Source organism: Ustilago hordei (genome assembly GCF_900519145.1).
Source record: "Ustilago hordei strain Uho2 genome assembly, contig: UHO2_contig_21, whole genome shotgun sequence".
In the NCBI taxonomy this organism is placed as follows: Eukaryota; Fungi; Basidiomycota; class Ustilaginomycetes; order Ustilaginales; family Ustilaginaceae; genus Ustilago; species Ustilago hordei.
Window position 1 is genome coordinate 30,514 of NW_024545274.1, and position 27,851 is coordinate 58,364.

The 27,851-nt window shown below is 48.0% G+C and overlaps 7 protein-coding genes across 7 annotated transcripts; all 7 read left to right on the plus strand.

Moving 5' to 3' along the window:
- Window positions 1-1,552: 1,552 nt before the first annotated feature.
- Window positions 1,553-2,505, plus strand: UHO2_06758 (uncharacterized protein; the record flags this gene model as incomplete). The annotated part of the gene is made up of 3 exons (XM_041557796.1): window positions 1,553-1,658; window positions 1,698-1,824; window positions 1,866-2,505. The coding sequence occupies 3 exons, from the start codon at window positions 1,553-1,555 to the stop codon at window positions 2,503-2,505; spliced, it is 873 nt and encodes a 290-aa protein (XP_041413730.1).
- A 300-nt stretch (window positions 2,506-2,805) lies between these two features.
- On the plus strand, window positions 2,806-3,582 carry UHO2_06759 (uncharacterized protein; the record flags this gene model as incomplete). Its single annotated transcript, XM_041557797.1, has 2 exons — window positions 2,806-3,172; window positions 3,206-3,582. 2 exons carry the CDS (start codon window positions 2,806-2,808, stop codon window positions 3,580-3,582), a joined length of 744 nt encoding a protein of 247 aa, XP_041413731.1.
- Window positions 3,583-4,663: 1,081 nt separating this feature from the next.
- On the plus strand, window positions 4,664-8,890 carry UHO2_06760 (uncharacterized protein; the record flags this gene model as incomplete). Its single annotated transcript, XM_041557798.1, has 4 exons — window positions 4,664-5,663; window positions 5,715-5,926; window positions 6,020-7,672; window positions 7,763-8,890. The coding sequence occupies 4 exons, from the start codon at window positions 4,664-4,666 to the stop codon at window positions 8,888-8,890; spliced, it is 3,993 nt and encodes a 1,330-aa protein (XP_041413732.1).
- A 1,153-nt stretch (window positions 8,891-10,043) lies between these two features.
- On the plus strand, window positions 10,044-10,253 carry UHO2_06761 (uncharacterized protein; the record flags this gene model as incomplete). Its single annotated transcript, XM_041557799.1, has 1 exon — window positions 10,044-10,253. One exon carries the CDS (start codon window positions 10,044-10,046, stop codon window positions 10,251-10,253), a length of 210 nt encoding a protein of 69 aa, XP_041413733.1.
- A 4,441-nt stretch (window positions 10,254-14,694) lies between these two features.
- UHO2_06762 (uncharacterized protein) lies at window positions 14,695-15,105 on the plus strand (the record flags this gene model as incomplete). Its single annotated transcript, XM_041557800.1, has 1 exon — window positions 14,695-15,105. The coding sequence occupies one exon, from the start codon at window positions 14,695-14,697 to the stop codon at window positions 15,103-15,105; it is 411 nt and encodes a 136-aa protein (XP_041413734.1).
- A 2,315-nt stretch (window positions 15,106-17,420) lies between these two features.
- UHO2_06763 (uncharacterized protein) lies at window positions 17,421-17,819 on the plus strand (the record flags this gene model as incomplete). The annotated part of the gene is made up of 1 exon (XM_041557801.1): window positions 17,421-17,819. One exon carries the CDS (start codon window positions 17,421-17,423, stop codon window positions 17,817-17,819), a length of 399 nt encoding a protein of 132 aa, XP_041413735.1.
- Window positions 17,820-22,117: 4,298 nt separating this feature from the next.
- Window positions 22,118-22,351, plus strand: UHO2_06764 (uncharacterized protein; the record flags this gene model as incomplete). The annotated part of the gene is made up of 1 exon (XM_041557802.1): window positions 22,118-22,351. One exon carries the CDS (start codon window positions 22,118-22,120, stop codon window positions 22,349-22,351), a length of 234 nt encoding a protein of 77 aa, XP_041413736.1.
- Window positions 22,352-27,851: the final 5,500 nt, after the last annotated feature.

Below are 27,851 nucleotides of genomic sequence, written 5' to 3' on the forward strand. Positions count from 1 at the left end.
TTTGCTTCGAGACTAGCTCTACTGTATATATATCAAGCGAAGAGCTCCAGTCTACTCCACCCTTCTGTCGAGGTCAATAGAGTATAGTGTTTCTGCCCCAATAGCAGCAGGACTGTGCTTTTGTTGGAGGTAGGCCCGACCTCGTATCGGTGGCGCCATGCCGATATCGCTGATAAAGGGGTCAAGGAGCTGGACCTCCTTGCTTGGAGCACCCCTGCATTGTGCATAGGGGTTGAGGAGCTTGGGGCCCCTTGAAAGACCTGTCCTGCCTTGTCTTGTTTCACTTAAATAGTCACATCTGTTGCTGTAGATAGTTTGCAATACTACCTCTCCTTATATTGTCTACAAACCTAAAACCAGCCTGTCCAAACCATTGCTATGCAAGGCAACATATCTTCCAACAGATTATGAGACCTAGCTGGTTCTAGCCCTTGCATAGACCACACAAAGTATCTTGATTGCCTCCTGTAGTGATGACTTCAGCTAGTCATGGATCAATACTTTGGTCCTCCTTTTCAAAACTCCTTTGATTGCAGCAAGCCCAGCTGGCCTCCAATACCATGCATCATTGACACTTGTCTGTGGGCTTGAGTGAGCCCCCCTTTTCCAAAACAATGGATGTCTCCATGTCTGCCACCACTATGCCTATCCTGAAGGGTAGTACCAACTACCATTCTTGGGAAAGCATTTCAAGAGATATGTTGAAGGTATCAATCCCATCATGTGGGATCACATTATGGACACTGTGGTCCCTATCTTGTCAATCAAGGACAAGAAACTTTGACATCTCCACCTGACTGCCTCCAGGAAAGCTGTGACTGCTATCCTCAATGCCATCACTCCCAATGTCACAGCTAGCATCAATGATGATGAGGAGAGATCTGCCCATCAGATATGGAAGCTGCTGGAGGACTGCTACTCAAAGGGAATGGTAATCCTGCCATACATTCTCCTCACTGAGCTTGTGCAGCTCTCCCAGATTGGTGGGGTTGGTGAGTTCATTTCCAACATTGAGCACATCTTGACTGAATTGAGCCTGATGGGAAAACCCATCAGACCCAATATCAAGCTCAGATGTTTGCTTTGCAGCATTCAGCCCCACCTTTGACCATACACTGCTGCCTATGAGGCCAAGTGGGAGTTGACTGAGAAGGAAGCCTTGGACAAGAAAGTGCAGACTGACAAGAAGAACATTGAGACTCAGTTACATCACCTGTTCCACTGCATGGCAATGAACCTCTGTAACCATGAGTCATCTGCACAGCTCAAAGAGTGGGACCTTGATGCATTGGCTCTCATTATGACCCAAGGGCAAGGAGGGCAAGGGACAAGGAGAAGTGAAGCTCCCCACCCCATGCAGCCCAACCAAGGGCCTGTATGCTGGCACTGTCACAAGTCCAGCCATATCTCACCAGAATGCCCTAATTGGCAGGGCAACACAGTCAGGTGCAAGCATGGGGGTTGAGGCAATGCCCCCAGAAGAGGAGGAGGTAGCACCCCCAATGCTGGCATGGCCGGTTGAGCCCTTGCCATCATGATGATGGGAATCACAATGGACCCAACCCATGACAGATGGATCTGGGACACTGGTGCTGATGTCCACATCTGCAAAGACAAGTTGATCATGACCGACTTATCCAAGACCACAGGCACCATAAGTCAAGCTCAAGGCCCACCAATCTGATACAACACCACAGGCAATGTTGACCTCAAGCTCTGCACCAATCAAGGCGTGCATGACTCTGACAACTCATCGCTCACCTCTGCTCCATCGACTGCTTCCCTCCCCATGGAGGAGGATGCTCTGAGCGATTTCCAAGTGGAGTATCTCACCACTGCGAAGATACTCACCTCCCTGACACCAGTGAAGGGCATGATCTTGACACCGACATCACCACCAAGCATGGTGTTGTGCTGCCCAATCTAGCACTCAGCATCATCCAACCACCACTGACAGCCAATTGGATGGCATGCGACCTTGTTTCTCTTGTTGGAATCGACCCTCAGACCTCAATTGATGATCTGACCACTGTCCCACAGGCACAGGCATCTCTTTATTGGCCCAAGTGGGAGGAGGCTATCAACATCAAACTCAACTCGCTCATCAACACTGGCACTTGGACCATTGTCAACCTACCTCAAGGCTGCAAACCCATATTGGCAAGATGGGTCTTCAAGATGAAACATGATGCTGACAACAACATCAGCAAATTCAAGGCTCAATTGGTTGCCTGTGGCTACTCCCAGGTTCACAGCATTGACTACCACAACACATACTCTCCAGTAGTCAGTATGACTTGCCTTCAAATGGTTATGTGCTACAGCATCAAGCACAGCTACAGGATCTGCCAGCTCAACTTTGTTGCCACCTACCTCAACAGCAAACTCAAGGATGTGGACATCTACATGGTCTTACTGCCAGGTTTCAAGGACCACTTCAAGCAATCACTGCACTCAGTATGCAACCTCAAGAAGGCCCTATATGGACTCAAACAGTCCAGCTGAGAGTGGTACTCCAAACTCAATCATTGCCTGACAGTGATGGGGTTTGCTCAACTTGGATGAGGTATGGCTATGTACAAGATAGGATCAGTTGTTGTTGCAGTATATGTAGATGACCTCATCATTGTCAGCATTGATAGCAATGTGGACCACATGATTGCCACAATCCATGCACAGTTCAAGATCATGGGTGGCAATGATGCTGAATGGTGTCTCAGAGTTCACATCAAACAGTCACAGGACTGAACCACAGTGTCACTTGGTCAAGCATCTTACATTGACATCATACTCAAGTGCTTCAGTATGGAGAAGGCCAACCCTGTCAAGACACCATTGGATCCATCAGCAGTCAATCTCAGCCCCAAGGATGCAAGCCACAAAACACTGAACAAGGCTCAGACAACAATCTATCAACAGATGATTGGGTCCATCATGTACCTCATGACATCAACTTGTCTGGACCTTGCATTTGCAGTCAGAAACCTTGCCAAGTATCTCTCTTTTCCAATGACAGTGCACCTCAACCAAGCCTGCCATCTCCTTCACTACATATCATACATGTGCAACAGCAGGCTAACATACCTTGTTGACAACAACAGCAGGGTGCTGCTTGCTTACTTGGATGTGGATCACACTGGGAGCTGGAAGGAGAACCCATACTGCATGTTGGGTTTCATGCTGATGTTGTTTTGAGGTGCTATAGCTTGGAGGAGTTGCTGGCAAAGGATCATATTGACTTTGACTGCCAAAGCAGAAGTGGTGGCCCTCAGTGATGCATGCCATGACATTGATTGGATCATCAACATTGTCAAGGGTCTCAACCTTGTCATCAACAGCAATGCAGGAGTTGTACTTCACACCGATAACCAGGCTGCACAGCGAGTTACCTCCTTGGATGGGCCACAACAAAACAAGGCACTCACACATCGCATGGCATACATCAAGGATGCAGTCAAAAAGGGGCTCATCATCATCAAATGGATTCCAGGTGAGTTACAAATTGTGGATGGTCTTACTAAGTTGCTCAATGCTAGAGGGAGTAACAAATCATGTGAAGACTTGGGTGTACTCACCAAGTAGATTGGCCACTGATAGGAGGAGTGTTAGAGGTAGGCCTGACCTTGTATCAGTGGCACCATGCCAATATTGCCAATAAAGGGGTCAAGGAGCTGGACCTCCTCACTTGGAGTGCCCCTGCATCATGCATAGGGGTTGAGGAGCTTGGGGCCCCTTGAGCAACCTGTCCTGCCTTGTCTTGTTTCACTTAAATAGTTGCATCCATTGCTGTAGATAGTTTGCAATACTACCTCTCCTTATACTGTCTATGAACCTAAAACCAGCCCATCCAAACCATAGCTACGCAAGGCGACATAAATTCCAACAGCTTTGACTCTGACCGCACATTGAGTGTCGCCAACTGTCTGTCAAGAATCGAGAACCTCACCGCTCGCCTTCGAGACATGCTACAAGGCCGCTTTCGTAGGGTGATCAATAACCAGACCTACGCTATACCCAAAGAACCAAAGCATCAACTAGACTTTGACTACACACACACAACCAAACCCAAGCAAGTTGCAACACCTCTTGCAATCATGATAGAGTGCCCCAGTGAGATCTACTTTGCAAGCCATGGCCTGGGTGTCAGAGGTCTCGAGCCTCAAACCCGGAATCTGTCAGAAGAGCTGGTTCAGGCAGGTTTCGGATGTCCACTGTCAACACTCCATCCAGAGGTAGCACAGCACATTCAGAGTACTCGGATTGCCAAAGTACAATAGGATAAGATATAGTATGATATGATACGCCTTTCGTCGCACAAGTGTTCGTAATGCAGACAGTTGTATGTGAAGGAAGTTGAAGTAGATAAAGCCGCACAAAGCATGGAGACAGTGAAGGTAGTGCTTACAGCTGAGTAAAAGGCCTGAACATCTTAGCACGGACCACATGTGTCACAACCTACTCAAGGCAAATGCTTTGTTATGCTCCGCAGTCAATGCGGCTCTCCGCCGCTCTTCTTTTGTATATATAGACTCCCAGCTCTCTCGCTCTCTCTCTCTCCCCTACTACCATCATCAACAAAGACACCTCAACCCCAACCACTGACGAATGACTCCAACACGCTGATGAATGACTTCAACTGATTAAGAGTCTGACACTCAACACAATGCCGCCATCGACAAGAGCTGGACAGACGGGAAGGGGCGATGATGATCAAACGACCACAAGCAATGGACAGGAGGAAGGATGGCTCACGCAGGTAGTCAGGATCCTCCAGCTGGCGAACCCGGCACTATCGGCAGAGGAAGCAATAGTACGGGCCATGGGTCTGGTCAACATTAGCAACCAAGCTCCACGCAGGGAGACCGAAAAGATCCCCAAGGACGTATCGAGCTCCATTGCTCACATCAAGAAGCTCAGCGATAGCAATTGGCACACCTGGGAACCCACCTTTATCGACTGCCTTCAGAGAGTGCACAACGCGAAGGAAATCCTGTATGGTACCGTTGTACCCGGGAGCGAGGAATACGATGAAGACCTAGACAAGGCACTCGTGGGCCTCATCCACGCCTGCTGCGATAACAGCCCGGATAGCCGCATCGACACCTACACCGTCAGAGGGGTGGATGAAGAAGTTCAACTTGGTAGCACACTCTATGCCAAACTCAAGAAGGCACTAACACTAAACGACGCTGTAAAGCGAGCAGGACTGCAGGATCGTATCCACACAGTGCGCTTGCACGATCGAGACATTGTCAGACTAGGCAAGGAACTTGATTCGATCTGGAATGATGTGGCATGCCTCAGAAAGCGTTTCGACGAGGACCTCAAGAAATCAACTCTCTATCGCTGCACGGCTCAAGATTGGTTCTACGCCAACACCGTCGATGCACTGAAAATGGCCAGACCAGACTGCAAGTATGACGAAGCCTACCATGCACTGGCCAAGAAACAGCAGGATGGTGAGATCACTGGTTGTATTAGAGGAGCAGCAAGGGTTGCCACAAACGCGGAACAGGGGAGTGCCAACCAGGCGGAGCAAGGACCCAGGGGGAGGCGCGATCCTCGCAATCCCTTGGCCCCTCCAAAGTGCTACGCTTGCGGAGGACCAAATCACATTGCTCGAAATTGCACAAATGCACGAGGCACAAGCGAACCTGTCGCTCGTACGACACAAGAGGTGAACCACTAGGAACTCGGGTGCACCTTTCTAGCAGTCGACAGGGGTGAGCGATCAGCATGCGACACCTGGATCATCGATTCAGGTGCAACCCATCATATGGTAAATGATGAGAGAATGCTGCTCACCTCAACGAACAAGGTTGGCCAAATCAGTATGGCAGGGGACGAAAAGCTTCAGGTGAAGGCTATAGGAGATGCCTCCCTTCAGGTTGGTGAGGCCACCATCCAACTATTGGATGTGCTTTATGTACCGAAACTGAATGCTAACTTATTGTCCGTACAAGGCTTGATCGAGAATGGTGCATGAGTAATCTTTGATGAGTTTGGAACTACCATAAAGCAGAACGATGGTACCCAAGTACAATTCAAAAGGGACAGAAGACAGGGCCACTTCAAAGTGCGAGGACAAGCACTGGCTTTGGAACTGGAGGAAACACGAGATGGCGTCCCAGAGGACAACCAGAACACAGGAAAACTAGATAATGCCCCGGAGGGCAATAAGGACACGAAGCATCGAGACAGCTACCTATGGCATGAGAGGTTCGGACACCCAGGACGAGACAAAACGAGACAAATCTGGGCCCATTACCTAGGTACCGACGAGGAAATGGAACATGAGTCGAAGCACTGCAACGTGTGCAGTCAAGGAAAACAGACTCGAGCACGGATGAGCCAATCAGAGTCGGAAAGAATGGAGGCACCATTAGAGCTGGTACATGTAGACCTGATGACAGATTTCAAAGGACATGCCAACTACCACTACGCACTAGTTGCTGTGGACAACTTCTCCTCTCTGATCTATGTGGAACCACTCTGCACAAAGAGTGCCGCACTCACGGCGCTGAGAAGGTGGATAGCCAGGATGGAACGGGCAATGGACAGGAAACTCAAAACACTCTGCAGCGACAATGGAGGAGAATGGTGCAGCATAGCAGCCGAAGACTGGCAAACTCAAGAGGGTTTTAAGTGGCAAAAGAACGTCCCGGGGATCAGCATCCAAAATGGACGGGCGGAGAGAGCAATCAGATCGGTCCAAGAAAAGATGCGCTCGATGCTGATTGGTCAAGCTTGCTCTAGAGAGTTGTGGCTGTACGCAATCACAGCAGCAGCACACGTGATGAACCTTACCCCGTCAGCCACCAAAACCATTCCCCACGAGGCCTTTTATGGAACCACCGTGCACAAGCTGGCCCAGCAACTGCGAGTCTTCGGATGCTTGGCATGGGTTCATGTTCAACAGAAGGACCAGCAAGGCAAGCACGGAGCTAGAGCAAAGCCAGCCATCATGATTGGGTATGACGACGAACACAAAGCATGGAAGTTTTGCAACCCGGACCAGCCTGCGTCAATTCAATGGAGCAACTCAGCAATGTTCCATGAGGACAAAGGATGGAGTGATCGCCAACAAGAGGCAGTCAGGCCCGTGGTGACCATGGAGGTCGAGGAGGAGGGTGTCATGCCAGCCATAGTAGAGGAGGAGACCAGATCAGAGGCCGCAGTGGAGGATCTCCCACCAGCCATAGACAGCACAGTGGGTGCCGCCAACACAGCAATACTGAACCTGGACCCAACGCTTGGGGAAGCAATGAATGGTGAGGACGCCCAGCTCTGGAAGGAGGCAATACGAAAGGAGCTAGAAGGACTTGAGGCAATGGGGACTTGGGAGGTGGTGCACCAACCACCAGGAGTACCACTTGTGGACTCTAAGGTTGTGCTTCGGCTGAAGCTTGACGCTGATGGTGTACCTGTTAAGCACAAAGCGCGACTGGTTGCAAGGGGCTTCACACAGAGAGAGGGGATCGACTACCAAGAAACCTTCTCTCCAGTAGCACCCCTCGGAGCGATCAGAGCCATCTTAGCACTAGCAGTGCAGAACAACTGGGAGGTACATGCTCTGGACATCACTATGGCTTACTTGAACTCCACGTTAAAGGAAGCAATCTACATGAAGCCGCCAGAAGGATCAGGAGTAGCACCCGGCAAGGTGTACAAGGTAGTCAAGGGCCTATATGGCCTAAAGCAGTCTGGGTGAGAATGGAATCAGGAGTTCGACAGGTCTTTGCGATGCATGGGATTCTTCCAGGTAGAGTGCGCTCCCTGCATCTACACCAAGGGACAGGGTGAAGATATGGCCATTGTGGTCATCTACGTCGATGATACATTAGTCATAGCACCACGGCTGGAAACGGTCCTAAAGGTTAAGAAGCAGATTGGTCAGAGATGGAAGATGGAAGATAGTGGTGAGGTCTCTCACTTCTTGGGCATCAAAATCAGTCGAGACCGTGCAATGCGCACCATGACGATTGGTCAGTCAGGGTACATTGACCAAGTGCTGGCAAAGCACTTAGACAAACGCACGAAGCTGACCATGGTTCCAATGCAGAGCATACCGGAGGGAACCCTTGTCGCAAGCGCAGCACAACAGAAGGAGTATCTGGTGATTGTTGGCAAGCTGCTCTGGGTTGCCAACAGCACCCGGCCCGACCTTAGTCTCACCGTGGGTGTTCTCGCTAGGCACATGCGTGAACCATTGCAGGAGCATTATCAGGCAGCACAAAGGGTCTTACGCTACCTCGAAAGCACAAGGCAGGTTGGATTGGTTTATAGGGCAAGTGAGTCGCAAGAGCCACTGGTTGCACACAGCGATGCAAACTGGGCAAGCAATGCCACCATACAGAGAAGAAGCACATCGGGGTCAGTGGCGTTAGTGTACAGGAACCCAGTAGCCTGGAAGTCAGCGACACAAAAATGCATGTCATTGTCCGCTGTCGAGGCAGAGTTCATTGCAGCCACGGAAGCAACACGTGAGGTGCTCTTCCTCAAGCAGCTGCTACGCTCAATTGGCATTGCCACAGGCACACCGACGGTCTACTCGGACAACACTGGTTGCATACAGGTTAGTAAGGACCCAGCACAGCACTGGAAGCTTAAGCACATCGACACCAAGTATCACTTCGTCCATAACAACGTACAAGAGGGAAGGGTGCAGATCAAGTACGTAGACACCACAAGAAACTTGGCAGACGTACTCACGAAGCCCATTGGGAGGCAGGCAATGCAGCAAGCAAGATCTGGGCTACATCTGCAAATACCGGCAGCAGTGTACGGAACGGGGTCCCCGAGCTATGCGACAGTGTTGAAGAATGGAGGTCACACCTTGAAGCAACAGCATAATGAACAGGGTACATATGCTGTTGAGGGGGGGAGTTGAAGTAGATAAAGCCGCACAAAGCATGGAGACAGTGAAGGTAGTGCTTACGGCCGAGTAAAAGGCCTGAACATCTTAGCACGGACCACATGTGTCACAACCTACTCAAGGCAAATGCTTTGTTATGCTCCGCAGTCAATGCGGCTCTCCGCCGCTCTTCTTTTGTATATATAGACTCCCAGCTCTCTCACTCTCTCTCTCTCCCCTACTACCATCATCAACAAAGACACCTCAACCCCAACCACTGACGAATGACTCCAACACGCTGACGAATGACTTCAACTAAGGAGGGGTATCGACTTACACCGGAGGTCCGATGAGGTCATCTGTTTTAGTCGGAATGGCTGACGAAAGTTCGCATGATGATAAGCTTTCGTCGGGATCTCTGTCGGGAAGTCCTCATTGAAGTGATTGGTGCATCTGATGGAACAGCTGACAAATCTTCTCAGGATGATAAGCTTTTGTCGGCTCCTCTGTCAGGTAGCCTCTGTCAGGGTGATCAGCACATCCGACAAGGCGGTCAACAGGTCTCTCCTTCAAGGTAAGTTTTTCCATTGTCACCTTTTGCCAAGGTGGCAAACTCCCTCAAAAGAAATGGTCTCCTCAACAAGGGGCTCTCATGCCCAGCCCCTCATGCTTTGCCCCTTATCCTTGTGCCGGTGTCAAAATGCATATATAGTCCTCGAGTTAGTTAGTTCGTCTGAATCACTTGTATCCATCCCATTGTACTTACTCACCAACGTCGAGTGCTCAATACAGCCGTGTCCTGCCACAGTCCACTATCCTTTCAACAGTATGATGGTACTGGTTGTGGTGCCTGGACCGCAGTGTAGGTGCTGCCTATGGTTGAGGTTCCATAGCGTTGATGGTGGTGTCGACAAAGTCAAGTAGCGGTGATACAACACACACATAGAGCAATTGCAATGCCCTGCAATTGCAACTGTCGATGATACTAAAAAGAGAGACTGAGAAGCTATACTGAGCATGCGATAAGCAAAGTGTAGAGTGGATGGGAATCCACTTGTCTACTGTGACAAAGAGAATATGTGTATATATAAATGTATACAGTGTCGCCTGTGACACTGCTCCTGCTCTTTCTAAGGAAAGTATAGCCTCCGCGACACTGCTCTTACTCCTCCTGATCCTCCTGTCTCGTATGGGCGCTGTCTTTACACTGCTCCTGCTCCTCCTGCCCCTCCTGAGTTGTGTGGACACCCCCTCAGCCCACGGGCTTCTGTTTCACCGTGTGGACAACTCTATTGCCCCACTCCCATTCCATGTGGACATCCACTTGGTCCTACCCCCGTGTGGCAACCCAACCACATGTGTCAGCGGTTGTGCACCTGGAACCCGAAATCTATTGTAAAAGCTGACTAGAATTGACCTTCGCAAAATCTATTGTAAAAGCCTTCTATGATCTTTCTCACTGGAATAGATTGTAACTATGATTTAGAACAGATTCTGACTAACTGCTGTGGACACTCAGTCCAGTGGTAGCACAGAATGATCAAAGTCCTAAGGGGCTTGCTGATGCTACACCAGGGTGTGGTGCAACAATGTCTGTCTTAACATGAGCATCTGTAATGTCAACAGTTGCACAATTGAGTTGGGTTGATTGTTATCTGGACTGCAGTGGATGACTGCCTTCAGTATGAGATTGAGAGAGCTGGACTGCAGTATGAGACTGCCTTTGGTATTGATCAATATCCAGACTGCAGTAGAGTACTACCTACAGATGACATCAAGTAGTGGTAATATGACACATGTGCTGTAGTAGAAGCAATGTCCTGCAATTGCAACTGTTTGACAGAACCACTAAGTATATGATATGGTAAAAATGTAGCTAGTTATGTGTAGAGTGGATGGAGATCCACTCATCCACTATGGTGAAATGAGTATGTATATATAGGTTGGTACAGTGTCGCCTGCAACACTGCTCTTGCTCCTCCTAGGGGTGTCCAACCCTCCAGCTACTGCTTTACCCCACATGTGTCCTGTCCTGTCCTCACTCCTGCTCCTTGTGGTTGAGGATGACTAGTGCAAGTTTATTGTCAACAGGGGTCACTCCCACTTCATCTGGGTGATGGGGCACATCCTCCTACGTTTTGTCCCCTTGTGTTTCCGCACCCTTCTCAGATGATTGTCCCACAATTGCTCCAATCTGTCAGCGGTCGCACGCCTGAAACCTGCGATCGGTAGTAGTATCGATGCTATTACCGAATCTGTCGAGTTATGTGACAATGCTAGTGGTATTTCGATTCTTAGTGAAATATGCGATAGAGCCATCTCTATCACTTTTCTCATTCGAATCTGTAGTTGTAGTAATGCTATTGCAGATTTCAACTAACTGCTGTGGACACTCTGTCCAGAGGTGGCTCAGCATGATCAATAATGATATGATGTTGGATGAACTTGATGATGACACCAAAGGTCTGGTGTGAGTATGATACTGGTGGCATCGACACAAGTGTCCAGTGTGTCGACTATCACTTGAGGTGATCCCTGGACCACAGTGGACAACTGCCTTTGGTTCTATCTAATCTGGACTGCTGGTTTACTATGAACTGCCTTCAGACGTCAGTGAGCAGTGATACAACACACATGCTACAATGAGAGGCAATCTATTTGATTGCAACTATGCTGACTGAAACTAATGAGTACTTATGCTTCTGAAGTAATACTAGTTATATGGTGTAGAGTGGATGGGGATCCACTCGACCATTTGCGATGAGAAGGTATGGTTATATACCTCTTCGCAGTGTTGCCAGTGACACTGCTCCCACTCTCTCTCTCCAGAGAGTACCCTCTTTGTCGAGTACTGTACAGGAGTCTCCAATGAGACTCCTCCTCCTCATTGAGCCTTGTTGCTCCTGTCCTTCCTGAGCTGTGTTGACTCCATTGACACTGCTCCTCCTCCTCATGACCTGTTTGCCAGTGTCTGTCACACAGCTCTTCTTCCTTCAACTGGCAACATTTCTCTTATCCACTATCTCCTAAGCCCCTGAGCAGTAACCTGTCTGCATGTCGCTGAGCTCAGTCCCCATCTTGGCAAGGCTTGGTCCTCGGCCTGGTGGAGCTTGGTCCCCTTCATATGTGAGCTTGGTCTGTCCTGCATGTGAATCGTTGTATGAACATCCTTGTCACTGATCTCCATGGAATCTGCCACACAATCATGCTTGCTGCAGATTCTGGTGGGATTTGTGATATCAATGATGCTCATGCTGATTTTGCTGAGATCTGTCATAGAGCTGATTCTACTGCCGATCTCAGTGAACTCTGCTGCAAATCCTACAATCTGCCCGATCCCTCGATTCCTGCGCTGCCTTCATATGAACTTCGGTTCTTCCTTCTTTCTGCGTATCCAGGCCCATGACACAATCCAAAGCAGCAAGAACCTCACAGACATCCTGACTAAACCACTTGCAGCACCAACACTCTCACACCTTTAACAACGGTTTGGTCTGATGGTATTGAAGGTGTATACTGGATTGAAGGGGGGTGCTCAAGGATATGATCCAACAAGATGTTGACAGAGACATGAGCCAATTGTCAGGGGTCTCGCGCCTGAAACCTGATATCTGTAATAGAACCAAGTCTATTACAGGTCCTGTCGAGATATGTGGTAGTGTGCTGTGTATTATTCTTCTTGTCAAGATATGTCATAGAAAAGCCTCTATGACTTTTCTCACTCAAAGATGTAGTAGTGTGTTTGCTATTACAGGTTTCGACTGACCACTGTGAACACTCCATCCAGAGGTAGCTCGGTGTCAGGGGTCTCGCGCCTGAAACCCAGGTCAGTCTGTCGAGATACTCGGTGACTATCAAACTGTGCGACAGCTATTGTCTCAGTATCAGTCTTGATGAGCTTATCGCTTGGCAACTATCAAGTTGTGTGATGGGTGGTGTTCATGTATATACTATTGTAGGTTTTGGCTGACCTCTGTGGACACTCCATTCAGGGGTAGCTCGGCACAATCAATATCAATGCTTAGATTATGATGACACCAAGGTCTGGTGTGAGTGTTGATGATGATGAGGTTGATGGGGTTGGTGATAAGGTTGGTGAATGTCGATGATAATGAGGTTGGGTTGGTGATAAGGTTGGTGGCATCAACATGAGTGTCCAGTGTGCTGACTGATGCTTGAGGTGATCCCCGGACCGCAGTGGACTACTGCCTGCAGTTCTATCTATATCTGGACTGCTAACCTGCTATGGGGCGCCTTCGGACGTCAGGTAGTGGTGATACAACACACACACTATGATGAGGAGCAACCTTGATAGCTTGCTGCTATGCTGACTGTAACTAATGAGTACTTATGTTTCTAAAGTATTGACTAGTTGTATGGTGAGTAGAGTGGATGGGGATCCACTCGACCTTTGATGATGAGAAAGCATGGTTATATACCTCTTCACAGCGTCGCCAGCGACGCTGCTCCTGCTCTCTCTCTCCAGAGAGTACCTTCTTCATCGAGTACTGTTCAGGAGGCCTCTCCTCTTGCTTGGCACCCCTGTGTCTCTTGAGCTGTGTCGACTCCTTCGACACTGCTCCTCCTCCTTGCTATCCTGCTGCTTGTTTGGCACCCCTGTGCCTCCTGAGTGGTGTCGACTCCTTCGACACTGCTCCTCCTCCTCAGGACCTGCTTGCCGGTGTCCTATACACTGCTCCTTCTCCTTTGACTGGTGACAGTTCCTTTGACTCTTGTCTCTCGAGCCCCTGAGTGGTAACCATCTGCATGCTCCTTGAGCTTGGTCCCCTTCATGGCTGTGCCTGCTCCTTGAGCTTGGTCCTCCTCGTGGCTGTGCCTGGCCTTCCTCGCATATGGCTCAGTGCTCCTTTGCATGTGAGTCCATAGGAGTCCATGGTCTCCATGGAGACTGCACTACGACCATGCTCTCTACTGGTATCGACTAGATCTTCGATACCTGTGCTCCTTCCATATGAACCAGTGACCCTCCTGCTTCTTGAGCATTCAGGCCCATGACAATGACGTCCAAAAACATTATCAACAGTACTACAAACACTTGTACTGTAGGAGAGGGTGAATCACCCACTCACCAATGAACAATGTTCGTGCCACACAACCTCTGAACAGAGTCTTCAAGGCAGTCAGTCAAGACTTACCAGGCAGTGATGCTTGGTTACATTTAGGCAAAACATATCGAGTAGACCTTACTCAATCAAACTCAATAGCACCCCAAAACTAAGTCTCTGGCGCACAACCGCTTACATATATCTTATCATAATGTATACTTAGTAGTTCCATCAACAATTGCAATTGCAGGGCATTGCTTCTAAACTAATGTGTGTGTTGTATCACCATTATTTGACACCACCTGAAGGCAGTACTTTATTGTGGTCTGGATATCGATTGACACCAAAGGTGGTCTCATACTGCAGCCCAGCTCTCTTGATCTCACCCTGAAGGCAGTACTCCACTGTGGCCCAGGTACCACTCAATTCAACCAACTGTTGACACTCTGGATGCTTGTGTCAAGATAAACATATTCACACCATACTTTGGTATTGTCCAAGGAGTCCATCTGGACATTGATTGTGCCATGCTACCTCTGGACAGAGTGTCCACAGTGGTTAGTCAAAATCTGTGATAACCCTTAGGTACCATCTATCTGAGCAAGAAAGATTCTAAAGAGCTTCTACAACAGATTCCAGTGAGAAAATAATAGAAGGCTTCTACAATAGATTTTGCTAAGGTTGATTTTAATCGACCTTTACAATAGATTTCGGGTTTCAGGTGCACGACTGCTGATAGGTGGGAACATCACGCAGGATCCAATACACGCCGACATGCCAATGCTCGAGACACCTCGAAGCAACGCAACAGCAGATGTGTATGACGATGTCTCAGTACTCGAGTTCAGTTGCACAGGATTGTCAGACCACTTGGACCTGCTTGGATACACAGCCTTTGCCACAATTTGCTCTAGCACTCAAGCACTCATGGTCAGCAGCCATCATCTCAACTGCATGGCCTTTGCAGTCACAGTGATGAATGGTGTTGCACTCATTGTGAGCAGTCAACAACTACATAGCACTGACGGGATTCTACTGGAACCCCTGTTGCTCAACAAAGCCAAGACTTGCAATGACTGGCACAAGTGGCAGGAGGCAATGGTGGGTGAAATGACAAGCATGGACAAAATGAACATCTTTGAGCTCGCCAACATCCTAACATATGGCAAGCTCATTGGCATTTGATGGGTGTACAAACTCAAGCTCGATGCCCAATGCCAAGCTACACTGTATAAAGCTTGCCTAGTTGCACAAGGATACACTCAACCCTAGACTACAATCAGACTTTTAGCCCAGTTGTATGTTTACAAACTGTCTGAATGCTACTTGCCCTCACCTGCCAATACAGTCTGCACATCACACAGCTCAATATCAGTACTGCATTCTTGAACAGGAAGTTTGACAAGGATGTTTATGTCTGAATCCTGCCAACATTTGAGACAAAGGAGACTGAAGGCAAGTGTTACAGGTTGAAGAAAGCACTGTACAGTCTCAAGCAAGCTGGATGCCTGTGGAATGCTGCCCTTGACAAACAGCTTCAAGCTTTTGGTTTCAAGCATTGTCAAGCTGAGCCATGCATATACATGCGCAGCTCCAGCAACACAATGGTGCCCCTTGCAGTCTATGTTGATGACCTGCTTGTCATCAGAGCGACCATCCCACAAGTTCAATCAGTGTGACAAGTTCAATCAGTGTGACAACAGCTCTCAAGTATTTTCAGCATCACATATCAGGGTAGCATGTCACATATCATTGGTCTAAATGTACACTACAACCACAAAGCTTGTACCCTCTCAATAGACCAGAGTGGGTACATCAAAGGCATCCTAACAAAGTTTGGAATGGACCAGGCCTGGGCAGCATTGACCCCAGTGACCAAAACCATCAACACTCTCAAGCCACAAGAAGGAGACACTGCAAGTGCCAAAGAGGTATGCCACTACACATTGATCATGGGATCATTGCTATGGATCACACAGGGAAGTAGACCAGACATTGCCTTTGCAGTTGGACAATGCGCTTGGTTTGTCACAAACCCATTGGGAGAACACTGTCAGAGGTCTCGCACCTAAAACCTGATATCTGTAGTAGGAATGTGTCTATTATGATTCCTGTTGAGTTATGTGACAACATGTTGTGTATTACTGTTCTTGTTGAGATATGTAGTAGAGAAGCCTCTATGACTTTTCTTGCCCAAAGATGTAGTAGTGTGTTTGCTATTGCAGGTTTTGACTGACTGCTGTGGACACTCCATCCAGAGGTAGCTTGGCATGATCAATAACTTATATGAACTTTGCACTGACACCAAGATCTGGCATGAGTATGATTACTGGTGGCACTGACACAAGTGTCCAGTGTGTCAACTGAGCGCTTGAGGTGATCCCCAGACTGCAGTGGACAACTGCCTTTGGTTCTAGATTGTGAGCCAGTCTGCAGGTTGCTATGAACTGCCTTCAGTGTCAATCATTATCCAGACTGCTGGTTCTATGAACTGCCTTTGGATGTCAGTGAGTGGTGATATGACACACATGCTACAATGGAAGCAATCTACTTGTGATTGCAACTTTGCTGACTGAAAACTAATGTATACTTATGTTGAAGTGATAACTAGTTTATATGGTGTAGAGTGGATGGAGATCCACTTGACCACTTATGACGAGAAGGTATGGTTATATACATCTTTGCAGTGTTGCCTGCAACTCTGCTCTGGCTCTCTCTCCAGAGAGTGCCCTCTTCATTGAGCACTGTGGTAGAGGTCTCTACCAAGGTGGCTCCCCCTTGTCAGGACTTGCTTGTTCTGTGACTTCACCCTTTGATGCTGTTTCCTGTTCATCCAGCAGATGGAAAAGGTCCTCGTGTTGCTTCATCCTTGATAGGGGCCTTTCCCACTTCATCTGAGTGGTGACTCACACTCCCTTCCTCTCATCTTCCTCCTAACTCCAGTGCCCACCTTCTTATGCTGGTTTCATCATCGTGTAAGGCCCCTACTTCATCCAATGGTGTCCTCTCCTTGTTTGGTAACCTCTTCTTGCCATATCAGTGATAGAGGTGTCTCCTCAAACTGATCCTTGTAAGATCTGTCATACCTAGCATGGTATTACCTTTCCCACTGCATTCTGTGATACCGACCTTGTTCCTGCTAATCCTGGCAGGTTATGCTATAGAGTTGTTTCTACTACTGATCTCAGTGAACTCTGCCTTAAGCTCTCGTGTAGCCCAATCCTTCGATTTCTGTGCTCCTCTTCATATGACTTCAATCTTCTTGCTTCCTGCGCCGCCGGTCCCATGACAAACACCTTGCAGCCGCCAAGTGTATCCTGCAATATTTAAAGGGGACCATAGGGGTAAGCCTCTCAACAAAGGAATCCATCGGTGGACAGATACTCACAGGATGGGCAGACAGCGACTGGGCCGGCTCACGCGATTGCAGGAGGTCGACTTCCGGATATGTCTTTGCTATCGACAGACTCGTATGCAGCTGGTCCTCACGACTGGCTTCAATGTTCCTACAGGAGCTAGAACAGCCCACCCTAAAGACAGCCGGAATCCACATAAGCACTGGGACCTCTACCCTCCATTCCCACAAGGGTGAACTTGTCTACAAACAAAATGTACCAGTCCTGCAGAGCAATTCCTCTGGAGCCCATGCTATTGCAAGTGATCCACAACACTTCAAGAGGACAAAACACATTGACATTGCCCACTTCTTCTTACAAGACAAAATTGCAAGTCAATGGCTTACAATTGCTCCAGTCCAGAGCAGCGAAAATCTGGCTGACATCCTCACTAAGCCACTTGCAGCACCTATGCTCTCACACCTTTGTCAAATGTTTGGATTATTAACATTAGAAGTGCATACTGGATCAATAGGGGGTATTAAAAATGACAATCCAATATGATGATGTTGGTTGATGTAAGCAGATACAAAAGGGATTGGGCAAAGGAAAATCTGATCGGAGATCAAGGATCGGGTACAACCTAGTCCCGTGTCAGCGGTCGCATGCCTGAAACCCGAAATCTGTAGTAAAAGGAAGTTACAATTAATCTCAGCAAGATCTGTAGTAAAGGTCTCCTAATATTGTTAGTGCTTGAATCTGTCATAGAAGCCTCCTATGACTGTTCTTGCTTGGATGTGTTGTAACTTGAAAAGTATTGCAGGTTTCAACTTACCACTGGGGACACTCTGTCCAGAGGTAGCTTGGCATGATCAATAACCAATAGATATGTTGAGGTGACACCAAGGTCTGGTGTGAGTGTGCTTGCACTGACACGAGTGTCCAGTGTGGCAACTGACTGATTGAATGATACCCAGACCACAGTGGATGACTGCCTTCAGTTTCTAATGATTGAGAGAGCTGGACCACAGTGTGAACCACCTTTGGTATTGATCGTGATCTGGACTGCAGTATGAACTGCCTTTAGATGTCATCAAGAAGTGGTGATACAACACATGCGCTATGTAGATGCAATGCTCTGTAATTGCAACTGTTGATGGAACTACTAATGTATACTTATGTGAAGTTATAACTAGTAAGATAAGGTGTAGAGTGGATGGGGATCCACTCAACTACTATGATGAGGAGCATGGTTATATAGCCATTCCCTCAATGTCACCTGCAACACTTGCTCCTACTCTGGGAGGCCTCCTCCAACACTGCTCCTCCTCCTCCCCCTGTCCTTCCTATTGGTCCTGTCTTCCTTACAATGCTACACATTGGCACTGCTTCCCTTGCTTCCTGCAGATGGGCAGTCTTCATGCTGCTTCATAATCATCAGGGGCCATTCCCACTTCATCTGAGTGGTGACTTGTACCCCTTGTTCATCTCACCCATCCTCCTAATCCAAGTTCATTGTTGAGTTGGCCCCCTGCTTAATTGGAGTAGCAAACCCAGTGTTCTCAACATCTGTCTTGCTGTGGGATCTGTGAAATCAGTGTCCTTTTGCCAGCTTCCACAAGATCTATCATATGATCATGATACTACAGATTCTGGTGGGATTCGTTGTACCATCCCACTTGTGCTGATTTGGACAAGATCTGTTGTAGAGCTCCTCTACTACAGATCTCAATGAACTCTGTTGTAAATCTCTGTTTTGCCTGATCCTGCAATTCCTGCACTCCTCCTCATATGACTTCTATTCTTCCTGCTTCTGCGCATCCGGCCCTATGACATCCCGCTCATTGTCAGACCTCATCATTAAGTAGGATGTACCCACATTTGGCAAGTGCCACTCACTTTGTATATATATCAAGTGGGGAGCTCAAGGCTCCCACCACATTCTTTCCTTAGTCAATTGAGCATACATGTTTCTGTCCTAAAACAGCAGTGACATTGTGCTCCGACTCTTGCCGATCGCCAGTCATTGGGACCCGTGCGATCCACATTTTCTCAGGCTTATGTCCTCCCAAGCAAACTGCTGGATCGTAACCTTCAGGAATAGCAGCAGTACTTGCTGAAGATTACGATCCACTGCGACGCTAAAGAATGACGCAGAGCCGATCTGATTGGAGATCAGGTAGAGCCGATCCCGATCTGATCAGAGATCGAGCCCAGCCAATATCACCAGAGATCAGGTACAACATAGTCCCGCTCATTGTCAAGCTAGGTCATGAAGTAGGATGCTCCCACACTCGGCATGTGCCACCACGATGTATATATATCAAGCTGAGGGCACTAGGCTCTCACCATGTTCTTTTAGTCAATTGAGTGTATTTGTTTCTGTCTATAACTAGCAGTGACATCGTACTGAGACTCTACCCGATCGCCAGTTATCGGGACCAAACTTCAACAGTACTGTGCTGCTGTAGATTACGTGATAAAAAACTAAAAGAGGACAGGTGTCGATACTCAGCGATCGACGTCAATCAGAGCACAGTACTGCTGCTATTAGGGCAGGAACACTATACTCAATTGACTGGTGGAACGTGGTGAGAGCCTAGAGCTCTCAGCTTGATATATATACATCTTCGTGACATGTGCTGAGTATGGGAGTATCCTAATTAATGATGAAGCGTGACAACCAGCGGGACTAAGTTGTACCCGATCTCTTCCGTATCGGCTTACGTCAATTTGCATCGTCATATTGGAGTGTTTCCTTCAGCATTACGATCCAGTCCGATGCTAAAGGATGACAAAGATCCGATTTGATAGGGAATTGGGTGGAGCCGATAAAGTAGGAGATCGGGTACTGCTTAGTCCTGCCCGTTGTCATACTTGGTCATTAAGGGGAATGCTCCCACATTTGGCATGTGCCCCCACCACATTCTTTCTCTAGGTCAATATATTATAGTGTTTTTGCTCAATAGCTTGAATACTGTGCTTAGACTGTTGTCGACCGCTGAGTGTCGACACCTGTATTCTTTTATTCTTTCAACATGTGCTTCGACTGATATCGCTTGTTAAGCGTCGCCAACTGTCTTATTATCTTAAGTGAGCAGAGCCCACGCAGTCCTGGCTGTCGACCGACTAGCAGCCAAATTGTTAAGTGCGCAATTGGCATCGGTGCTTGGTTGTCATCGCAGACACCAAATACGAAGGGACAAGATGGGGTCAATAAAAACAAAACATGCTTGAGTTCCATCTAAAGCCAAATATATCATGCATCTCCAAGTTCCCTCTTGGGTGAATTTCGTCTGACGTTACGACTGCTTCAAAAGTCGCTGTTTTTGTCATGTGTTTATTGCTTGGCGAAGGTCCCTCTTCTTTTCTTCTCGTCAGTGTTTTTGAATAAGTCTCAAATGACATTCTTAGAGCTCCGAAATACGCTCTTGTTGAAGATGATAAAAGGACAATGGTTGTCGACGCTTGCTGAAGGTAACGATCCAGCAAAACATTGAAGATCGGACAAAATCAATCTGACCGGGGATCAGGTACTACTGGGTCCCACTCGTTGTCGTACCTCATCATTAAGGATGATGCTCCCACAGGTGGGATGTGCCCATACTTTGTATATATATCAAGCGGAGAGCTCGAGGCTCTCACCTTGTTCTTTTCTCATGTCAATATAGTATAGTGTTTTGCTCAATAGCTTGAACACTGTACTTAGACTGATATCTCCCGATCAGCGTCGCTAAGTGTCACTTCTTTCATCATCCTTTTCAATGATGTAGTGTGACAACAAGCGGGACGAAGCAGTACCCGATCTCTTACTATATCGGCTCTGCCCAATCTCTTCCGTATCGGCTTATGTCAACTTTTAACATCGTACTGGATCTTTACCTTTAGCAAAAGCGGGACCAGTCATAAAATTTGGCGTTGGAATTGTAATTCTACAATAATGCTAAGTGTTGGGCGTGTGTGCCTATAAATACGACAGATTGCGTTCCGGATATTTCCAAAAAAGGCTCTTAACAAAGCTTTTGGTTCTATTGAAAGCCGTTCGTTGAAGTATCAGAATCCGCCTTGCACTGATGTGGCGGCATACTTTTGCTAAGTTGGAACATCCAACATGATCATTGCTTTGCTGAAGGGCGATCCAGCACGACTCTGAAAGAGCGGGTGGAACAGATCCAATCGAGGACCGGGTAGAGCGGATTTGAGTGAGGGATCGGATACTACTGGGTCCCGCACTATGTTGTACTTTGTCATTAAGGATGATACTCTCACATATGGGGCCTTCTTTTCTCATGTCAATATATAGTATAGTGTTTTGCTCTTTAGCTTGAACACCGTACTTAGAATTATTTCTCCCGATCTTCTTCGCTAAGTGTCACTCTCCTTTTATCAACGATAAGCTCTGCCGCTAAGTGACACTCTTCTTTCGTTATGCTTGAGACGCTAATGGGTCAGCTGCATTTGTCAGGCTAAAACTTGGTGGGCGACGAACAAATTTTCATTTGTCATCTTCGTCAATATGTGAGGCAAAAAAAAAAAACGGCCATCTGTCATTCTGTCATCGAGTTCGCTTGAGACAAATCGAAGAAGAAAAAATTTCTAGTGATTACATGCAATATTCATCAAGCTGCCTTTTTCATAACTTGTGCCATCAGTTCGAAGTCTGCAACCTCAGCTCTGACCGATGTGATAAAAGAAGAGTGACACTTAGCGATGACGAAGATCGGGAGATATCAGTCTGAGTACGGTGTTCAAGCTAAAGAGCAAAATACTATAATATATTGACATCTCCCGATCTTTGTCATCGCTAAGTGTCACTCTCCTTTTATCAGGTTATGAGCCCAAACAGCCGATTTACTATCAACATGTCGAACCACGATTACTCAGCGTACGAAGACTTCGTTCAGGATGCCGAAGACATCATCCATCATCTCCCCCCCAAACTTCAAGGTTGTTTTCACAGGATGATCACTAACAAGGCCTACGGCATGCCAGAGGAGCTGAAGGACAGAGTGGAAAGGACCAATCTTCGACTACTGCAATGGGACAAACAGCAAGCAGGTAGTGACACCACTCACTATCTTGATCAAGTGTGCTAGTCACCTCTATTTTGCAACCCACAAACTGGGCCTGTTCCACAATCACTTCAACCTTGGAAAGCAGATGAGGGCACACATCAACTTCTTCATCACAAACAAAGATAGTGACACCTCCCAAATCCTGGACCTCAAGATCAAAGGTAACAAACTCAATACCCTGCTTGATGTAGACAATGTACCTTACTATTGTGTGACAGATGATGGTCAGCATAGCACTTGAAATGCTACACTGGCAGGCAGCAAGGCCCAATGCTCTGAAATGTCTGACAAACCCCTTCACAGCTGAGAAGCTACTCCCACCGCAATGCTGGAGCCGACACAACTAACAAACCACCATCTCAAGGTGTTGTCAGCACTCAATGACAAGCTAAGGTGGGACAAGAAGGACCTACTCAACTGCAAGAAAGTTTCAGTTCATGCTTAGTGACAATGATTGTGTGAGAAGCTGTCAGTTATCCCATTCACATGCAATGTGCTTGACCACAAGACAACAACATTTACCAATGCAGATTCCCTACTCTGCTCCATCATCATGAACAGTGTCATGGGCCTGAATGCTCAAGAAGCAGGAGGGTCACTGGTTCATATGGAAGGGGCACAGGTATTGGAGATCTAGTCAATACCAGTAGAGAGCATGGTCGTAGTGCAGTCTCCATGGAGACCATGGACTCCTGTGGATTCACATGCAAAGGAGGACCGGGCCCATATGCGAGGAGGGCCAGGCACAGCCACAAAGAGGACCAAGCTCAAAGAGCATGCAGATGGTTACCATTCAGGGGCTTGAGAGACAAGAGTCAAAGGAACCATCACCAGTCAAAGGAGAAGGAGCAGTGTATAGGGAACCAGCAAGCAGGTCCTGAGGAGGAGGAGCAGTGTCAAAGGAGTTGACACCACTCAGGAGACACAGGGGTGCCAAACAAGCAGGATAGCAAGGAGGAGGAGCAGTGTTGAAGGAGTCTACACAGCTCAAGAGGCACAGGGGTGCCAAGCAAGCAGGATAGCTCAAGGAGGACAGGAGTGGTGCTAGAGGGGCCCCCTGTACAGTACTCGATGAAGAAGGTACTCTCTGGAGAGAGAGAGCAGGAGCAGCATCACTGGCGATGCTGTGAAGAGGTATATAACCATACTTTCTCATCATCAAAGGTCGAGTGGATCCTCATCCACTCTACACATACACCATAACTAGTTATCACTTCAGCATAAGTATATATTAGTTCCAGTCAGCATAGTAGCAATCTATCAAGGTTGCTCCTCATTGTAGTGTGTGTGTTGTATCACCACTACCTGATGTCCGAAGGCAGCCCATAGCAGGTCAGCAGTCTGGATATAGATAGAACCGAAGGCAGTAGTCCACTGTGGTCCAGGGATCACCTCCAGCATCAGTCAACACACTGGACACTCGTGTTGACACCACCAACCTTATCACCAACACCACCAACCTTATCACCAACACCATCAACCTTATCACCAACACCATCAACCTCATCATCATCAACACTCACATCAGACCTTGGTGTCATCATAACCTATGCATTGATATTGATCATGCCAAGCTACCCCTGAACAGAGTGTCCACAGAGGTCAGCTGAAACCTATGATAGTATATACAATGAATGCCACCCATTGTCACTGTGCAACTTGATAGTTGCTGAGCGATGCAGCTCGTTGAGACTGATACTGAGACAATAGCTGTCACACAGTTTGATAGTCACCGAGTATCTCGACAGACCGACCTGGGTTTCAGGCGCGAGACCCCTGACAAACAGCTTCTCCCCACAGTTGCAAACTGAGTACTTCTCTGAGTGTGGAGACAGGCCCATCGAGATTGCAGTCAACCTCTTTGACTGGGTCATTGTGAAATGCATGGTGCACTTGGACTCAAAAGAGTATGAACTCCTCAAAGCAACATATGCCCTCAAGTGGGACCAAGTGGGAAGCCACACATACAACTTCCTTACCAAGTGGGAATCACATGTCTCCAAGCTCCACACTTACTTGACAGAACCCTGGATGCCAACACATTGGTACAAGACCTTGAAGTGCACCCTCCCCAGCAACAAGAATGCTCTGTTCAACTCCATTTCTGTACTTTACAAAACATTAATCAAAGAGCATACAAACTTGAGTGTTGCCAACATTTTACACAAGTGCTACAAGTTAGCAGCTGACAGTACCCCAGTTTGTGTTGTGGACACTATTGACAACAGCAACTTGAGTGCCCTACATGCTGCCACACTCATAAATTGTTGGGCATGTGGTGACAATGGACACCCTGCTAATTGTTGCCCCAATGAGAGTGCATATAACAAGTGGAAGGAAAATAGAGTGAAGGTGCCTCTGAAATCCCAGGCAAACACCTGTATTGTACTATCACTCAACAACCCTCAAGACACATAGGATAAGGCACCAGACCTTGCTTTCTTTACCAGTCTCAAGCCAGCACCCCCATATGTACCACCTGGCTTGATACCATTTGTATTTGACTCTGGCACATCATGTGTTATGGTCAACTCTGAGCAACATGGAAAAGGCTGGTGCAATGCCAATGATTCAGTCACTATCACCACTGCCAACAGCAGCAAGCTCCCAGTACCAAAAATAGGAGGTACCATCAGCTTACTCAGCCTCAGCCCAACGACAAAGCAATGGGAATGGATGACCTACAATGACTGCCTCCTAGTTCCTGGATTGGTGACCAACCTCATCGGCACCAAGACAGTCACACAAGCAAAAGGAAAAGTAACCTTTGAGGATGAGCTAGTTACAGTCCAAGACCACCATGGCCACACTATAGGAGTCCCAATCAGCAGCAATGGATACCTGGTGTCAGGGGTCTCGTGCCTGAAACCCAGGTCGGTCTGTCGAGATACTCAGTGACTATCAAACTGTGTGACAGCTGTTGTCTCAGTATCGGTGACTATCAAGTTGTGCAGTGACAGCAGGTGGCGTTCGTTGTATATACTATCGTAGGTTTCGGCTGACCTCTGTGGACACTCCGTTCAGGGGTAGCTCGGCACAATCAATATCAATGTTATGATGACACCAAGGTCTGGTGTGAGTGTTGATGATGATGAGGTTGATGGTGTTGGTGATAAGGTTGGTGGTGTCAACACGAGTGTCCAGTGTGTTGACTTGATGCTTGAAGTGATCCCCAGACCGCAGTGGACTACTGCCTTCGGTTCTATCTTGATCCAGACCGCTAACCTGCTATGGGTGCCTTCGGACGTCAGGTAGTGGTGATACAACACACACACTATGATGAGGAGCAACCTTGATAGATTGCTGCTATGCTGACTGAAACTAATGTATACTTATGCTGAAGTGATAACTAGTTATATGGTGAGTAGAGTGGATGAGGATCCACTCAACCTATGATGATGAGAAAGCATGGTTATATACCTCTACTCAGCATCGCCAGTGATGCTGCTCCTGCTCTCTCTCTCCAGAGAGTACCTTCTTCATCAAGTACTGCTCAGGGGCCTCTCCTGCTTGGCACCCCTGTGCCTCTTGAGCTGTGTCAACTCCTTCGACACTGCTCCTCCTCCTCATGACCTGATGTCAACTCCTTCAACACTGCTCCTCCTCCTCATGACCTGGTGTCGACTCCTTTGACACTGCTCCTCCTCCTCATGACCTGGTGTCGACTCCTTTGACACTGCTCCTCCTCCTCATGACCTGGTGTCGACTCCTTCGACACTGCTCCTCCTCCTTTGATCAGTGACAGTTCCTTTGGCTCTTGTCTCTCGAGCCCCTGAGTGGTAACCATCTGCATGCTCCTTGAGCTTGGTCCTCTTCTGTGCCTGCTCCTTGAGCTTGGTCCTCCTCGTGGCTGTGCTTGGCCCTCCTTTGCATGTGAGTCCATAGGAGTCCATGGTCTCCATGGAGACTGCACTACGACCATGCTCTCTACTGATCTCGACTAGATCTTCGATACCTGTGCTCCTTCCATATGAACCCGTGACCCTCCTGCTTCTTGAGCATCCAGGCCCATGACACTACCCCCCTCTTAAGAGCCGAGCTCTGTCGAGGCATGCTCTGGTCTGGTCCATGCTGACTCCTCCTCCTCCTCCTCAACAACATCGCCAACATCATCCTTCCTCCTTCTCTCAATGTCATCCTCCTTCCTCTTCCTCTCTCTACTCCTCCTGTTCTCTCCTCCTTTCTCTACTTTGTCTACTCACTCGTCCCCCCTCCGACACCTCATACTCCTGGATGAGGTCGGGACAGTTGAGGTTCTCTACTGGTTCCCATGAAGCAGCTTCCTCTGAGTACCCTCTCCACAACACCTTGTACTCTGTAGTCCCATTGTGTGAACGCTTGTCGATGAGTGCTTCGACTTCGAAGTCGAGGTCCTCATCTGGAAGTGATGGTATGGTGGGCTGTTCAGCACGTTGAGGAAGAGAACTTGTTCTTGCTGGCTCGAGCATGGAGACATGGAACACATCATGCACCCTAAGGTTTGCTGGCAATGTGATTCGATAAGCTTGGCATCCTACCCATTCCTGAACTGGGTAGGGTCCTGCAAACTGGGTATCTAACTTGGGTGTGGGTCTCTGTGTCTTCCAGTTTCGACAGTTGATATAGACCATATCACCCACCTTAAACTCGATGTCCTTGTGCTTCCTGTTATACTGGTCTACTGATCTCCGTTGTGCCTCTCTGATCTGCTCCTGGAGGTACTTGCAACACTCCTTTCCATCCATGAGGTACTCGAAGCGACCTGGATCATTGACTCCTAGTCGTCGAGGGATGTCAGGATGAGCTTTGGGGTTCCATCCATAGCATGCAAAGAATGGTGAGACACCAATGCTGTTGTGGACCGTGTTGTTGTACACAAAGGCTGCAGTGTCCAGCAGGTTGACCCAGTCATCCTGCTCATAGTTGCAGTACATCCTGAGGTATTGCTCTATGACCTGATTGACCCTCTCTGTCTGACCATTGGTTTGAGGATGGTAAGCCGTGCTAAGTGAGTGCTTCACACCCATTTGCTCTGCAAATGCCTTCCATGCTCCTGATATGAACTGCCTGCCTCGGTCTGATACCATGTGATCTGGATATCCAAAGAGTCTAACCATGTGTCCATATAGCAATACTGCAGTCTGTTTGGCCGTGACTGTCTTATGGGTTGGAGCTAGTATGGCAAACTTGGTTAACCTGTCGACAATGACTAAGATAGAGTCATAGGTCTTGGAGTCATACTTCTTCGATGGTGGTAGTCCTTCGATGAAGTCGAGGGATATGGAGCCCCAGGGCCTGTCTGGTGTTGCTAGTGGCTGTAGCAAACCATATGGATGATGACGAGGAGCTTTGTACCTAGCACATACAGGACAACTTGCTACATAGTCTGCAATCCAAGCTGTCATGTTTGGCCACCAGTAATGTCATTGAGCTGCCTTGATGGTAGCATCTCTTCCTACATGTCCAGCAGTAATACCATCATGGCATTGGGTCATCACCATGAATCGCAGATGCTCTACAGAGAGAGACTGTCCATCTACCT